Here is a 17,011-nt window from a genome sequence, read left to right as displayed (position 1 = left end):
TTTTTAATTGGTGTAAACTCCATGGCAACAGCGCCACTGGGAACCATTTTTCTGACCTAGCAGCGCTCTCCTCTTATGCAGTTTCAATGATGGCTTCTCCTTGAGTTGGTATTCTTGCAAATTGTTCTGATGAATACAAGATGAAGAGCTTTGAGAAAATGTGTCTTTTTTCATATATATTCAAAACGGATCATCATCAGTTTGTGGGACCTTGCTGTGTACAAAGTGTTTGCTATATTTCCCTGCAGTACAACAGTGGTTGGGTTTCAGAAGGACATTAATTGGCTGTAAAAGGCCTTGGGTTGTTCCAGAGATTAGGAAAGGTGCTATAAGAATGCAAACTCTTCCTTTGTCTGTCTAGATTCTCATTCCAACAGTGACCATAAAGAAGGAAGGATGAGAGAGAGGGAGAGAGGTAGAGGCTGAGTGAATTCAATCCTCAAGAATGTTGTTCAATCGCAGCAAAGATCAGCAAACGGGAAGAATAGCAAAATAGGTTAAAATTACAAGTACAGATCCAGCAACACACAAGAATTAATCAATAGTTAATTATGTCTTTTCTCATCTTATAAGAAAAAGGGAGATCGTGGGAGCACTGCAGTTAGAATATCGAAGCCCAGCGATGATCAATAACATATTCATCCAGAGCTCAAAACCAAAGCAACATTACTGAGGTTTTTGATCTACTCAAAAGGATAAGCCAACTGATCGACACAAGACATGAAGTCCACAAGATTGTTTACAAAATGACACGTAGAAATGATAAAAGCAGTTTAGATTCATAGAGTCATATGGTCACAGGGCTCTACAGTGTGGAAACAGACTCTTTGGTCCAACTCATCCATGCCGACCAGATACCATAAATTAATCCAGTCCCATTTTCCAGCATTTGGCCCATATCGCCCTCAACCCTTCCTATTCATGTACCCATCCAGATGCCTTTTAAATGCTGTAATTGTACCAGCCTCCACCACTTCCTCTGGCAGCTCATTCCTTACACACACCACCCACTGCGTAAAAAAGTTGCCCCTGAGGTCCCTTTTCAATCGTACCCTTCTCACCTTAAACTTATTCCATCTAGTTCTGGACTCGCCCGCCCTGGGAAAAAAGACCCAGACTATTTACCCTATCCATGATCTTATAAACCTCTATAAGGTCACCCCTCAGCCTCCGACACTCCAGGGAAAATAGCCCCAGTCTATTCAACTTCTTCCCACGGCTCCACCCTTAGCAACAAGCAGACAACGTACTGATCTGAGGTACCAAATAAAAAGCAAAAGAACTGCGGATGCTGTAAGTCAGGAACAAAAGCAAAGTTGTTGGAAAAGCTCAGCAGGCCTGGCAGCATCTGTGAAGGAAAAAACAGAGTTAACATTTTGGGCTCGGTGACCCTTCCTCAGAGCTGCTCTGACCCGCAACGTTAACTCTGTTTTCTCCTTCACAGATGCTGCCAGACCTGCTGAGCTTTTCCAAAAACTTTTGTTTTTGTTCCTGATCTGAGGTACTTCCTGCACAGGCTCCCAAACAGTCCTCGCTGTTCACTAAACACAAGATTATTGTTCACTGTTTAACTAATCAGTCCCACCTCCAACCCCCAGTCCTCCCAACCTTTCTCCATTGCTACTTTCCATCACTGCATAGATGTAAATCAAGCCTGGGGAGACAAAGATGTTTGTTGACCTAAAGACAACCCTTTACAGAATGATACTCATCAATGATCTGAGACTCACTTCGCTGTCACTATATTGCTGGTGGACACACCAAACATTGGACTTCTAACCTGTGTGCACAGACCTGGCTGTTGCTGTGATGATTATATCAGGAACCGGAGAAAGACGGAGATAACTCGCAGTGAGCTTAATCTGAAGGTCACCATGCCTCAGGTGAGGAGCGAGGCTGGGTAGGAGGTGAATCTCATGGTAATTTCAGCAGGAATTGAATGCATACTGTAGGCCACTTTGCAAACCTGAGGTCCGGTCAATTGAGCTAAGTGACAACACCCTCTCCACCCCCACCCCCGCCAACCACCGGGCTCACAGCATTAAAAAATCAACATACTGTGGATGCCAGAAATCTGAAACCGAAACAGAAGTTGCTGGAGAAACTCAGCAGGTCTGGTAGCATCTGTTGAGAGACAGAAACAGGGTTAATGTTTCAAGCTCAATTTGACTCCCCATCAGAATGTTTCTGTTTCTTTCTCTCTTTCTCTCTCCACAGATGCTGGCAGCCCTGCTGAGTTTCTCCAGCAATGTCTGCTTTGGCTTTGCACTGGCAGCATCTGCAGTACTGGTTGTAAGAGCTTGCTGCACACAAAATAGCTGCCACATTCCTCGCGTTACAACTGTGCCGACACTTTAGAGAATATTTCATTGGCTCTCAGACGCCTGGAGGTTGTGGAATATGTTATTTATATAAGCTTTCGTTCTGTTTCTTCTTCAACAAGGGAGCTTTTGAACCAGACACTCATTGGGAAGTGTCCCACTCCCCTGGACTAAGATTTAGCAAATAGACAGAATTAGACAAGAATGACACAAAAGACATGTGTGGGAGACAGATATTAGCCACGGATTGTGTCGAGAGGGGCCTGAGTCCATTCACTGGAAAACACTGCACTTATTCATTCAGATGCCCGGTAAATCCAGCCAGTCAAATATCTGACTGGCACAGGTCCCACACGGCTGCTCTCCACACTCAGCCATCGCAGTTCAAATCTGGGCTTTCTACCAACCTCGATGCCTTGATGTGTTTGCACCATTGCCTGAAGATCAAGTACAGTGTGTCGCACAGTGTGAACCTGTCCCCAGACTGCACAACTGGCTCAAGGTCCCTCTCCCAGCCATAGCTGAAATGCCGGTTGGTCAGCACTGCCCAAGTGATGCCCTTTAAGACAAAGATAGCTTTCGCTTGTCGATATCATAGATTATAAAAGCTAGGGAGGTTGCATCAGAGCTGTACAGGATTTTAGTGAAGCCACAACTGGAGTGCTGTGTGCAGTTCCAGCCATACACTATAGGAAGAGTGTGGTGGCACCAAGAGAGGGTGTAGAAGAGGTTGACTAGGATGTTGTCTGGGATGGAGCATTTCAGTGATGAAACGAATCATCTCAACCCCCCCTCCCATTCCGCAGCCCATACATCCATCTTGGGCCTCCTGCAGTGCCACAATGATGACACCTGAAGTTTGCAGGAGCAGGAACTTATATTCCGCCTGGGAACCCTGCAGCCCAATGGTATCAATGTGGACTTCACAAGCTTCAAAATCTCCCCTCCCCCTACCGCATTCCAAAACCGGCCCGGCTCATCTCCATCTCCCTATCTTGTCCTGCCCCCCCACCTATCCCCTCCTCCCATCTCCTACCTACTAACCTCATCCTGCCCCCTTGACCTGTCCGTCCTCCCTGGACTGACCCATCTCCTCCCTACCTCCCCACCTATACTCTCCTCTAGTGGTTCCATCCCCGCCTCTTTGACCTGTCTGTCTCCTCTCCACCTATTCTCTACTCTATCCATCTTGTGTCCGCCTCACCCTCTCTCTCTATTTACTTCAGAACCCCCTTCCCCTCCCCTATTTCTGAAGAAGGGTCTAGGCCTGAAACATCAGCCTTCCTGCTCCTCTGATGCTGCTTGGCCTGCTGTGCTCATCCAGCCCTACACCTAATTATCTCTGGATAAGCTCATGTTGTTTTATTTACAACAGAGAAGGTTGAAAGGGGAATCTGATTGAGTTGTATAAGATTTTGAGGGCATGAACAGGGTAGACAGGTATCAGAGGGTTAGAGGGGACTGGAGGAAAACCGTCTTCGCCCAGAGTGTGGTAGGGGTCTGGAATACACAAGCCTGGGAGGGGAGTTGAAACAGGAAATCTCATAACCTTTAAAAAATATTTGGATGAGCATGTGACATGTCATAACATTCAAGGCTGTGAGGGAAAATGGGATTAGTGTCAGAGGGTGTAGGCCCAAAACATCAGCTTTCCTGTTCCTCTGATGCTGCTTGGCCTGCTGTGTTCATCCAGCTCTACACCTTGTTATCTAGATTCTCCAGCATCTGCAGTTCCTACTATCTCTTATACAGTAAATGGTCAGGTACTGAGGAGTGTTGTGGAACAGAGGGACTGAGGAGTACAAATACATAGTTCATTCAAAGTGGCATCACAGTGGAGAAGGCATTTAGCATGCTGACGTTCATTGGCCGAGGCACTGAGTATAGGAGTTGGGACGTTGTGTCACAGTTGTATAAGTCGTTGGTGAGGCTGCACTGAGAGTATTCTGGACAGTTTTGTTCATCCTGTGATAAGAAAGACATAATTAAACTAGGAAATGTGCAAAGAATATTTACAAGGATGGTGCAAGGACTAGTAGGCCTGAGTTATAGGGAGAGGTTGGCCAGGATAGGACTTTATTCCGTGGAATGTAAGAGAATGAGAGGTGACCATACTGAGGTGTATAAAATCATGGTGAGCATAGATAGGATGAATGCATTTGGTCTTTTTCCCCAGGGATGGGGAATTGAAAACTAGAGGGCTTGAGTTTAAGGTGACAGGGGCAAGATTTAAGAAGGACCTGAGGGGCAACTTTTTCACGCAGAGAGTGGAGCGTATATGGAATGGGCTGCCGGAGAAAGTTGTTGAGACAGGTACAATAGTAACTTATAAAAGAAATTTGGATAGTCACATGGGTGAGAAAGGTTTAGAGGGATGTGGACTAAATGCAGGCAACTGGAATGAACTGAGTGGGTACCATGGTCAGCACGGACCAGTTTGGGCCGAAGGGCCAGTTTCCATGCTGTATTACTCTAAGACTCTATGAGTAGAGGTTGAATCCATGACATTCAAAAACAGAGGCGGTCATGCCATCTAATTAAGCCACAGCTATGCATTTAGAGTTATAGAGATTCACAGAAGAGGCCATTCAGCCCATCAAGTCTGTGCCAACTTATCCCCACTAATCCCACTTTCCAGCAATTGGCCGATAGCCTCAATTGTTTGGACACTTCATGTTCTCCTCCAGATAATGTTTTAAATGTTGTGAGGTTTCTTGCCTCAACTTCCATCCCAGGGAGGGCATTCCAGACTCCACTTCACCATCTGAGGGGTGCAGGAAAGCTGCCTGAGACGAATGCCTCTGGATTAATTTCCTACCTAGCGCTCGGCTGGCCTGTCACACTGAGGAAGCACGAGCCAAGTTGTTCACGTCTAGATGTGACCCCATTCCCACCCACCCCTGCTCCCTCTTCAGCGTCTAGCCCACACTTTGATCCCTCTGGTCACTGACTAACCAACGTCACACTTGACCTGTGGCCACATCTCAAGCGTATGTCGGGCTGACAAAGGACACTCAGTCAGAAACTCAGTCACAATCGTGAATACATCTACTTTGTCAAACTCAGTAGCTTTGCAAACTGCAGTCATAATGAAGTCAGTTAGCCCAGATCTTTTTGACAGTTAGCATCCCTCCATGAACTGCAATGCTCTATCGACCATGTACTGGATTATTATTTGCAAAAACTGTACACACACAAGCCCTGTCTAAGGCACTATTGAGAGGAGCAGTACATCATTGTAAAAGGACACATCAGCTGTGTCTATTGAACAGAGCTCAGCTCAAATGGCTGCCTCCTCACACAGACAATGCCCAGCAGCAGCACAAAGAGTGTGCGGCACAGCAGGAACCCAGTCATTAACCCCTGGCAATCTTGATAAGAAGTAACTCGATGCATTCCTTTGTGAGATGCATTGTTCCCGAAGACACAGTGCCATTGTTGTTCCAACTCATTGGGAATTCTCATTTAGGACGGCAACTCATTTTGGGCACATCAGAAACTGCAAGGGCCTTGCACAAAGTCGGGATGTGGCGACCCTCTCCCTGTCACAGTCAGCAACCGTGCCCTGCTCATCACTACATTCAGGCTGACTGGGTGGCACGGACCACCAGCTGGCCACAGGCTCACCAGTTCAGTGAAAGGACTCCAGCGGGGCGTCAGAATTCGAGATGGCTGAAGAGAGAGATTGGGGCGAGAGACAGGATAAGAGCAGTGCTGAAAAAGAGGGGCAGGTGGGAGAAAGAAAGAGTGAGTAAATGAAGAAAGAGGTGGGAGAGAAGAGGGGAAAGGATCGATGAAAAATAAGGGAGATGGAGGACAGTGTGCGTGGGAGGGTGGGGGCAGAGAGTGAGAGGGTGCAGAGATAGAAACAGAGGAGGTGAGGAAGGAAGTCAGGTGCGGGGCTAGGGGGCAGAAAAAGCCAGATGATTCTGGGAAGGTTGCGAATTATCCTGGCTGACAGATGGAAGATCATCAAATGGACAAAGTCCAGGATAAGTGAGGGGACTATGAGGTGTTCAAAGCCAAGCTAGTGATTGCTGTAAAAACCCAGGTCACTTCATCGAAACTCATCCCAATTTCTAACTGATCTTGATAGACCTGCATTAGTTAGGAGCAGTAAAGGGTCCAGAGCGAAGTTGGCTAGCATGGCGTGAAGGGGCAGAACAGCCAAGACCTCAGTGAATAGTGAACCTCAAGGAATTTTCCAATGAAGTTCTGACATACCCCTTCCTCCTCTGAATAACTTGCAACTCCACTACCCTCTCCAGCAATGCATTCCATGCAACACTCATCACCTGGGCCCATGGTCAGGGAATGCCTCCTGGTGGGAGCGAGCAGAGATTAAGTTTGCTGAGTGACAAAAGGTAGGGGTAGGATGGGATAAAAATAAATTGCAGCTGAAAACATCAAATGATTTGTCCAACGACATTGCCATGCTCAGCCCAGAAGACAACACCCAAAGTCGTAAGAAATGACAGCGCAGAATCAGAAGATGTGGCTTGAAACAGATTTACTGCAGGTCAGCCCAGGATAGAAGAGGGATCACAGTGACTGCTGGAGAAAGTCAGCAGGTCCAGTATCATCCGTGGAGAGAGAAACAGAGTTCACGTTCTGAGTCCAATAGGGCTTCTTCCGAACTGGACTGAACTGAGGCATTAATTCTCGTTTCTCTCTCCACTGGTGCTGCCAGATCTGCTGAGCTTCTCCAGCATTTCTGTGTTTGTTTCAGATTTCCAGCATCTACAGTACTTTGCTTCTTATACTTCTTTGCATCAACCAGACTTACTCTCCTGGTGGGAGATAGTAGGAACTGCCAATGTTGGAGAATCTGAGATAACAAGGTGTAGAGCTGGATGAACACAGCAGGCCAAGCAGCATCAGAGGAGCAGGAAAGCTGATGTTTCGGGTGGAGACTCTCCTGGAGTGTTGTTGAGGGAGTGCTGCACTGTTGGAGATGTAGCCTTCAATTACAACACTTTTCAGAGGATCTGTCTGCTCTCCCAGGTAGACAATAAAGAACACGCAACATTATTTTAACTAAGAAATCTTCCCCATACTCTTGCTGATATGGTCTCCTTAACCAATTTCCCTAAATAGTTTGTTTTATAGAACATAGAACAGTACAGCACAGTACAGGCACTTCAGCCCATGATGTTGTCAAATTTTTACCCTATTCCCAAGGTCTATCTAACCTCCACCCTACCTTATACTATCATCCATATGTCTATCCAATAAATGCCCCTAATGACGGTGTCTCCTCTACCCTCCTCAGCAATGCATTCCATGCCCCGACCACTCTCTGAGTAAAGAACCTACCTCTGGCGTCTCCCCTATATCTACCCCCACTCACTTTAAAACGATGCCCCCTGGTAATACCTACCGACAGCATAGGAAAAAGTGTCTGGCTGTACACTCTATCTATACCTCTTTGTCCTATCATTACACTAACGGGAAGGAAGTGATGGTAGTGGAGGGTGTGCAGAGGATATTCACCAGGATGTGACCTTGGATGGAACATTTCAGCGATGAAGAGAGACTATACAAGCTCGGGTTATTTTCCTTTTGGAGCAGAGAGGGTTGAGGGGGAACCTGATAAAAGTGTATAAGATTACGATGGGCATGAACAGTGAGGATAGAAATATGCGGGCTCTCTAAGTCAACAGGTCAGCAACAAGGGAGTTTACAGAGGGCTGAGGAAAATGTTTTTCACTCACTATCCTGAGTTGGAAATATATCGCCATTCCGTCAGCATTGCTGGGTCAAAGTCCTGGAATTCCCTCACTAAGGGCACTCTACGTCTGCCCTCAGCACACAGGCTGCAGCAATTCAAGAAGGCAGCTCAGCACCACCTTTTGAAGGGGGCAACTAGGGACAGGCGATAAATGCTGGACCAACCAGTGATGTCCATGTCCCAGGACTGAACTAAAAAGCCCTGAAGCCGGTGGAATGCATTGTCTGACAGCGTAGTTGAGGAGGCAAACCTTACAACTTTTATGAAGCACTTGGGATGAGCACTTGAAATGTCACAATGTCCAAGGTAAGGGGCCTAGCGCAGCAATGTGGGATTGGTGTTGATAGGTTGGCATAGACTTGATGGGCTGAAGGGCCTCTGATGTGTTGCATGACTCTGTGAAGACAGTGAAACTCGGGCACACAACCAATTTGGATTGGGCAGGGCTGCCCACCACTTACTTACCGAGGTGTTCTGGCACTGTACACTGGTGCTGTTGAACCTGAGAGCGGGCACGCGATGCATGGTCCCCTGGATGTCGAAGATACACTCATAGCTCCGTTGTCCCGACTGTGGCTGGGGGAGATTCTTGGCCGTGAGCGTGATCGGTTTGACCACTCCGACCGGGATGAAGATCTCCGTCGAGGGCAGGATCTGTGGGCAGTCCTGTCAAGAGAGAACGGCACACCCCATGATTGACAGGCCTCCACCTTCACGTCAACATCTACCTCCTGTCAACCCCAGCCTATTGCTCCTTCCCATTCATCCTGAACAGATGGCAATGAGCAGCGAACTGCCCAGATGAACAGTCTCATTCTGCCCTCATTTCTGGTGCCCAATAACACAATTCTCAATGGAAGACATTTCATTTTGAAACCAGCTGCCAGACTTGGCTCAGTTGGCGCTGCTCTTGGTACTGAGTCAGAAAACCATTGGTTTGAGGCCCACTGCAGAGACTTGACCCCGTGGTTCAGGTTGAGGCTCCCAATGCAGAACTGAAGGAGCCCTGCGCTCTCAGGGATGCATGTCTCGGCTCTGACATTAAACCACCCATCCCTCTCAGGTTCCTCATGGTGGCATCAGCAGAACAGTAAGGAGCCTCTTCCCTGAGCCCTATCCCTCAGCCACCATCATCAATAAAAAGGTCATGTCACAGAACAGTAATGGCGTGGAAGGAGGCCATCTGGCCCATCATATCTGTACTGGTTCAATCACCCAGTGCCAATCTTCTACCTTTACACGGAAAATGTATGACACTGAATGAGGCCATTCAACCCAATGTGCCCTGACTAGACCAGTTCAGGAAACATGGTTGGCATGGACGAGTTGCGTCTATGGCTATGGCTCTACGGCTCTATCAGCTTGGATCAATCCTGTGCCTTTTTACAGAAAATTTATGGCACAGAATGAGGCCATTCAGCCCGTTGTGCCCGTACTGGTTTCACATCCAGTGCCAATCTCCTGACTTTTCACAGAACATGTGTGGCACAGAATGAAGCTATTTGGCCCATCGTGTCTGTGCCAAAGTGCTACCTAGCTGAATCCTCCTCTAGTGTACTCTGCAGGTCATGGATCTGCAAAACATATTGCACGGTGTGAACATTTCTGTCTACACACAATCTTTTCAGGCACTGAGTTACAACTTCGCCTCACCCCTACACCCTGCCAACCTCCCTTCTCTCCGTACCCCCTGCACGCCATTCCCGTTTTAAATAATCATCCAAGCCTACTTTCCTACTTTATCGCATGGCTCTTTGTGGGATCGCACTGTGTACAAATTGGTTGCCGCGAACAAACTAAAACAACCACACACTGGAGGTGTAAACAGAGGAAGAGAAACATGGTGTTGAAGAGATATCAAGAAGATGTTACAATCCACACAAACCATTTCATTCATGAAAACCTCAGTTACCTGAAATCACCTAAAAAAATCAATCACTCACAACTGTAACCATCACATTAACAATTTCAGTCAAAGATCTCTGCGAATATCTTTCAGTAACTTCACCTTTTGTAAATACAGTATTCTATAACCAGCTTACAAAGAGTCAAAGAGGCAGCCCCAACAATACATGTGGACAACAGGCTCTTTTTATAAAAACCATCTCAAGAAATATTGGGAATTACTCTCTCCCTAGGAATTCAGATAGCCCTCCGAGAGGAGGGCAGGTGAGGAAATTCATCCCTCTGCCACCATGCAGTGCAAAGACATGGTCAAGTATTGAATGGGAGAACAGGTTCGATGGGCCGAATGGCCCACTCCTGCCCCTGTTTCTTATTCCTGGTCCCTTGGAGAGGTTCAGCTCGCACTTTAGCTGAGGAAAGACTCCGAATGGTCAGGCCATCATTCATGGACTACAGTGCAGAAAGAATCCACAAACTCATTGAGTGACCCTCTGAAGAGAATCCCACCCTAGTTCTGTCACTCTGTAATTTACTGGCTAATTCACCTGGCCTGTATACTATGGGCAATGCAGCACGACCAATCCACCCTAACCTGCACATCTTTGGACTCTGGGGGGGATACCTAAGCACCCAGGGGAAACCCACGCAGACTCATGGAGAATGCGCAAACATCATACAGTCACCCAAGGGTGGGATCAGACCTGGATTCCTGGTGCTGTGAAGCAGCACCGAGCCGCCATGCCACCTCTGACAGCTTGGTATTGTCAGGCCAGACAGTCAGTTGACTGGCAGTCAGGCAGGCTTCAGTCGGTGTAAATAATGGGGAGGAGGTTTAGGGCTGAGTTAAGGAGAAACTTCTTCTCCCAAAGGGTTGTGAATCTGTGGAATTCCCTGCCCAGTGAAGTAGTTGAGGCTTCCTCGTTGAATGGTTTTAAGGCAAAGAAAGATAGATTTTTGAAGAGTAAAGGGATTAAGGGCTATGATGAGCGGGCAGGTAAGATCAGCCATGATCTTATTGAATGGGAGAGCAGGTTCGATGGGCCGAATGGCCCACTCCGGCCCCTGGTTCTTATTCCTGGTCCCTTGGAGAGTCATCTCGCACTTTAGCTGCAGAAAGACTCTGAATGGTCAGATCATCAATCATGAGAATCATCAAAAAATGGCTGCAGGGAGGAGGTTTCTGGAGGTGATTGGCCATCACAATCTTTTCATGGACAATGAGAGCAGGACAACCAACACCAACTTGACCAGCGACGCAACCTTCGAGAGACTGAATTTGAAAAGGATATTGGTGAGGAATGGGTGGGTGCTCCCTCATTTCACAGGAGACAGGGAGCTTATAGACATGGGAGCAATGTGTCACAAGCAGGTGCATTACGCCTGCATTCTCCCCATGCATGCAGCTGACAGGACAGCCCCACATTTGTCACTCTGGCTTTAGCAGCATCTTAGAACAATTAGAGCACAGAAGGAGGACATTCGGCCCATTCTAGGTCTTTACAAGAGCAACTCCAACTGGTCTCATTCCCCACCCTACCCTGCAATAGTTTTCCCTTCAAGTGCCTTTCCAATTCCCACTTGAACATCCCAGTTGAATCTGCCTGCACTACCTTCTCAGGTCATGCATTCCAGACCCAAACCGTTCACTGCAGAAGCAGGTTGCTGCTCCATGGCACCAGTGCTTCTTCTGCCAGTCGCCTTAAATTCATGCCTTTGGGTTCTCAACTCCTCCATCAAATGGGAACAGAGTCTCCTTATCTACTCTGTTCAGGTCCCTCGTGATTGTGAGCACCTCAGTCAGATGTCTGACCAGCCTTCTCTTGGATCATAGATCATAGGATTCCCTACAGTGTAGGAACAGGCCCTTCAGACCAACAAGTCCACACCGACCCTCACAGCATCCCACCCGGACCCATTTCCCTGTAAGGCACCTAATCCACATATCATCCTCCAAGGAGAACAGCCGCAACATCTCCACATTTCTAACATGGCTGGGAAGTTAGTTGACCAGACGCTGGCAATAAGGGAGAATGATGAATCAGTGCTCCCATTGGCAGGATGCAGTCAGTGCTGTCCTGCAAGGATCTCAATTATTCACATTATTTATTAGCGACTTGGATGATGGCATAGAAAGTCACACCTCCAACTCTGCTGACGACACAAATTTCGGCAGCGTCGTAGGCAATGTACAGGATAGCTTAAAATTACAAAGGGATATCGACAGAACTCCGCAGAGGCCTGTATCCCATCACCAAGTCACCCTTTATTGACACGTGCACAGTACACGACACTGGAGAGTTCAGGAAAGATGTTAAGAAGCACTTCAACACACAAATGGTGGTAGAAATATGGAACATTCTTCCACAAACAGCAGTTAATGCAGGATCAGTTGTTAGTTTTAAACCTGAGGTAGTTAAACAATACCTTTGCTTAACAAAAATGTAAGGGATATGGAGAAAACAAAGTATGGAGCTGGATGAACACAGCAGGCCAAGCAGCATCTCAGGAGCAGGAAAGCTGAAGTTTCGGGCCAGGACCCTTCATCAGAAATGGGGGAGGGGAAGAGGGTTCTGAAATAAATAGTGAGAGAGGGGGAGGCAGATAGAAGATGGATAGAGAAGAAGATAGGTGGAGAAGAGACATACAGGTCAAAGAAGCGGGGATGGAGCCAGTAAAGTAGTGTAGGTGGAGAGGCAGGGAGGAGATAGGTCAGTCCAGGGAGGACAGACAGGTCAAGGGAGCGGGGTGAGGTTAGCAGGTAGGAAATGGGGGTGCAGCTTGAGGTGGGAGGAGGGGATAGGTGAGAGGAAGAACAGGTTAGGGAGGCAGGGATGAGCTGGGCTGGTTTTGGGATGCAGTGGGGGAAGGGGAGATTTTGAAGCTGGTGGAGTCCACATTGATACCATTGGGCTGCAGGGTTCCCAAGCGGAATATGAGTTGCTGTTCCTGCGACCTTCGGGTGGCATCATTGTGGCACTGCAGGAGGCCCATGATGGACATGTCATCTAAGGAATGGGAGGGGGAGTGGAAATGGTTTGCGACTGGGAGGTGCAGTTGTTTATTGCGAACCGAGCGTAGATGTTTTACAAAGCGGTCCCCAAGCCTCCAGTTGGGTTCCCTGACGTAGAGGAGGCCACAACAGTACAGCGGATGCAGTGTACCACATTGGCAGATGTGCAGGTGAACATCTGCTTGATGTGGAAAGTCATCTTGGGGCCTGGGATGGGGGTGAGGGAGGAGGTATGGGGGCAGGTGTAGCACTTGCTGCGGTTGCAGGGAAAAGTGCCGGGTGTGGTGGGGTTAGAGGGGAGTGTGGAGCGGACAAGAGAGTCACGGAGAGAGTGGTCTCTCCAGAAAGTAGATCAGGGTGGGGAGGGAAAAATGTCTTTGGTGGTGGGGTCGGATAGTAGATGGCAGCAGTGTCAGGGGATGATGTGTTGTATCCGGAGGTTGGTGGGGTGGTATGTGAGGACGAGGGGGATCCTCTTTTGGTGGTTATTGCGGGGACGGGGTGTGAGGGATGAGTTGCGTGAAATGCAGGAGACGTGGCTGAGGGCGTTCTCGACCACTGTGGGGGGGGATGTTGCAGCCCTTGAAAAACAAGGGCATCTGAAATGTATGGAAGTGGAATGCCTCATCCTGGGAGCAGATGCGGTGGAGGTGGAGGATTTGGGAATAGGGGATGGCATTTTTGCAGGAAGGTGAGTGGGAGGAAGTGAATTCTAGGTAGCTGTGGGAGTTGGTGGGCTTGAAATGGACATCAGTTTCTAGGTGGTTGCCCGAGATGGAGGCAAAGAGGTCTAGGAAGGTGAGGGATGTGTTGGAGATAGTCCAGGTGAACTTGAGGTTGGGGTGGAAGGTGTTGGTGAAGTGGATAAACTGTTCAAACTCCTCGTGGGAGCACGAGGCGGCGCCAATACAGTCATCAATGTAATGGAGGAAGAGGTGGGGTTTACAGCCAGCGTAGGTACAGAAGACGGACTGTTCCATGTAACCTACAAAGAGGCAGGCATAGCTTGGGCCCATGCGGGTACCCATGGCCACCCCCTTTGTCTGTAGGAAGTGGGAGGAATTGAACGAGAAGTTGTTGAGTGTGAGGACCAGTTTGGAAATGCGGATGAGAGTGTCAGTGGAGGGGGACTGGTCAGGCCTGCAGGACAGGAAGAAGCAGACGGCCTTTAGGCCATCTGCATGGGGAATGCAGGGACTGGACATCTATAATTAAAATGAGTTGTTGGGGACTAGGGAATTGGAAGTTCTGGAGGTGGTGGAGGGCATGGGTGGTGTCACGGATGTAGGTAGGGAGTTTCAGCAGTCGCAGGTAGAAACACTTCTGAAGGGTCTCAATGTTCTAGTTTGGCCACAGATCAGCCATGATCTCATTGAACAGGCTCGAGAGTCAGAATGGCCCAGTCTTGTTCCTGTTTTCCTGCAGATGTTCTTTTGTAGACAAAATTATGCACAGGAAGACCTGACAAACAGTAATGAGGTGAAACAGAGAATCACAGACAAGCGTGTGTTAAAAAATGCACTGTGCATTTAATCCACTTGACGCCACCATACACACATGTACCAGCAGAGTGAGTCTGCTAGGAACACATAATTTAACAGGTTAAAATTGACCAGATCCTCCAGTTTTATGTCCAAATGTCTCTGGCTGATTATATAATTGTTTCGGTCTTAACTGCATAATAAACAATGCTAAGGCCAATCAGGCCCGTACATCAATGTTGACACTTCGAAATTGGGGTCCAGTCGATCTCATTCCTCTGTTGTAGAGTTATAGCAGCAATCAGTCTTACAGCATGGAAACAGGCCCTTCAGTCCAACTCATCCATGCCACCAGGTTTCCCAAACTAAACTTGCCCCATTTGCCAACATTTGGCCCATATTCCTCTAAACCCTTCCTATTCATGCAACTGTCTAAATGTCTTTCAAATGTTGGTACTTTACCAGCCTCTACCACATCTTCTGGCAACTTATTCCATAAACACACCATACTCTTTGTGAAAGAGTTGACCCTTAGATCCCTTGTAAATTTTCCACCCTCACCCTGAAACTATGCCTTCCAGTTTTGAAATTCCTTACCCATTTCCCCACAAACCTGACAATTTTACAATGAAGGTCGCATTAAGTCAGTACCTGGTGAGGATATTGACCTTGGTGCTAGGGGGCTGAGTAATGCTGTGGGGGGTCCACCTTGACCAACTCAATTGGTTCTTGCACAATTTTTGTAGAATCACAAATAATCTCAACACAGGAAGCTATTCAGCCCATTGTGTCCGTACCAGCAGCACACAGGAACTATTCTCAAAAAGTCCATTTACCCCATAATTTCTGTCTAATCACATTAAAATCTTCCATCAAGCACTTTATTGGATTATACCTTGAAACCGACAATTGAAGTGACAATCGATCCTATCAGCTGACTGCATGTGTGTGTGTGAAAGAGTTCCTCCGCTCTTCAAATCTTTACACAAATTCAGGGAATCTTTGGAGCTCTGCACAATGTTCAAGTTTTGTAATGAATCTTAAGGCAGCAGAGGAACTCTAGGGCATCATTTAAGGGAGTTTGTTTCTGCTTTTTATTTAAGTAGGGAAGGAGTACATCACTGGTTCCATGTCAGTGTCCAAAGGGTTAACAAGACAATCTCCCACATCTGGAAAAACCATTAATGTCTGCTGAGGGATAGTGGATCTGTGGGAAAGTTGTCCAAACTTATTATTGTTCCGACTGTGCTGGGAGCTCCATGGAAGTATCCCAAAAAGGCAACAAACAGGAAGCACCTGTGCTCTCCCAAATCCATCCCTCCCTCCTCCCTCCATTACAGCAGCAAAGTCACTGATAGCTTTGACAGTACAGACAGCCAGATAGATATCAACACAGATTGCAGTGCAGGAGCTGGGCTCACCATCAAGTGCCTGGTACACTGCCTGAAATTGCATTCCTACCCCTCCTTTCCTCCACCCAACACACCACACACAGACAGACAGACTGACAGACAAACACACACACACACACACACACACACACACACACACACACACACACAGAAACACACACAATTAGCCAATCTTCCAGGCGTAACTGCCTCCACTCCTAACAGCCAACCGGAAAGTAAACAGGCTCCTCGTTGACATGTTTTGTTCATTCACAGAATAGGGGCATCACTGTGTGGACCAGCATTTATTTTCCAAACTTAATTGACCTTGGAATGATGGTGCTGAGCCACATTCTTCAGGCACTGCAGTTTACAGGGGTTAGGTACAACCGCAGTGCTGTCAGGGAGGAAATTCCAGGTTCTGACCTAGCGACATTAAAGAAAAGATGATATTTTTACAAGTCAGAATGGTGAGTGGCTTGGAGGGGAATTTGCAAGGATTGGGTGTTCCCATATATCTGCCGCCCTTGTCCTTCTGTATCGAAGCAGTTGCAGGTTTGGAAAGTGCTGTCTGAAGACCTTTGGTGAATTTCTGGAGTGTATCTTGTAGACAGCACTCAATGTTACTACTGAGCATTGGTGGAATTCCATCACACTTCTGATTTGTGCCTTGTAGATGGTGGTCAGGCTTTGGGGAGTCAGGAGGTGAGTAACTCACTGCAATATTCCCAGCCTCTGAGCTGTTCTTGTAGCGACGGTATTCCTATGGTGTGTCCAGTTGGCAGTTTCTGGTGAATACTCTTTCCCACAATGTTGATCAAACCGTGCCATCAGTGTAACAGCTAAGTTTTACTCCCACCTCCAATATTGTTAAATCAGGTGAACGTGTTTTGAAGACAAGTTGAGAAACACAACCTGTGTTTCTCGACATCTCTGCCAGGTTTCTTTTGCTCCGGGAGACTTCCCTGCAGATTCATTTTGAATTCCTGGGAAGATTCCAGAACAAAGCTGCTGGGTTGGCATCTCCACTCGCATACTCAGAGGTGACTACAGAGCGCCCCCTACCAGTCATTCAGGGAAGTTAAACCCGCTCACATACGCAATGAGGTCACATGTTTGCATTCCATCCAGCCACGAGGCACGACAGATTGAGCTGATTCGATTAGATAAAT

The 17,011-nt window shown here is 47.6% G+C and overlaps 1 protein-coding gene across 3 annotated transcripts in view; it reads right to left on the bottom strand.

Moving 5' to 3' along the window:
• LOC125460469 (plexin-A1-like) overlaps positions 1–17,011 on the bottom strand; it is a 512,196-nt gene that overhangs the window by 208,173 nt on the left and 287,012 nt on the right. For all 3 annotated transcript variants that reach the window (XM_059649731.1, XM_059649733.1, XM_059649732.1), the window contains exon 10: positions 8,518–8,718. In XM_059649731.1, coding sequence (XP_059505714.1) covers positions 8,518–8,718 — 201 coding nt within the window. The remainder of the gene's footprint in view (positions 1–8,517; positions 8,719–17,011) is intronic.

This window comes from Stegostoma tigrinum, chromosome 11, assembly GCF_030684315.1.
Source record: "Stegostoma tigrinum isolate sSteTig4 chromosome 11, sSteTig4.hap1, whole genome shotgun sequence".
NCBI classification, from domain to species: Eukaryota; Metazoa; Chordata; class Chondrichthyes; order Orectolobiformes; family Stegostomatidae; genus Stegostoma; species Stegostoma tigrinum.
This window is presented reverse-complemented; position numbering and strand designations above follow the sequence as displayed.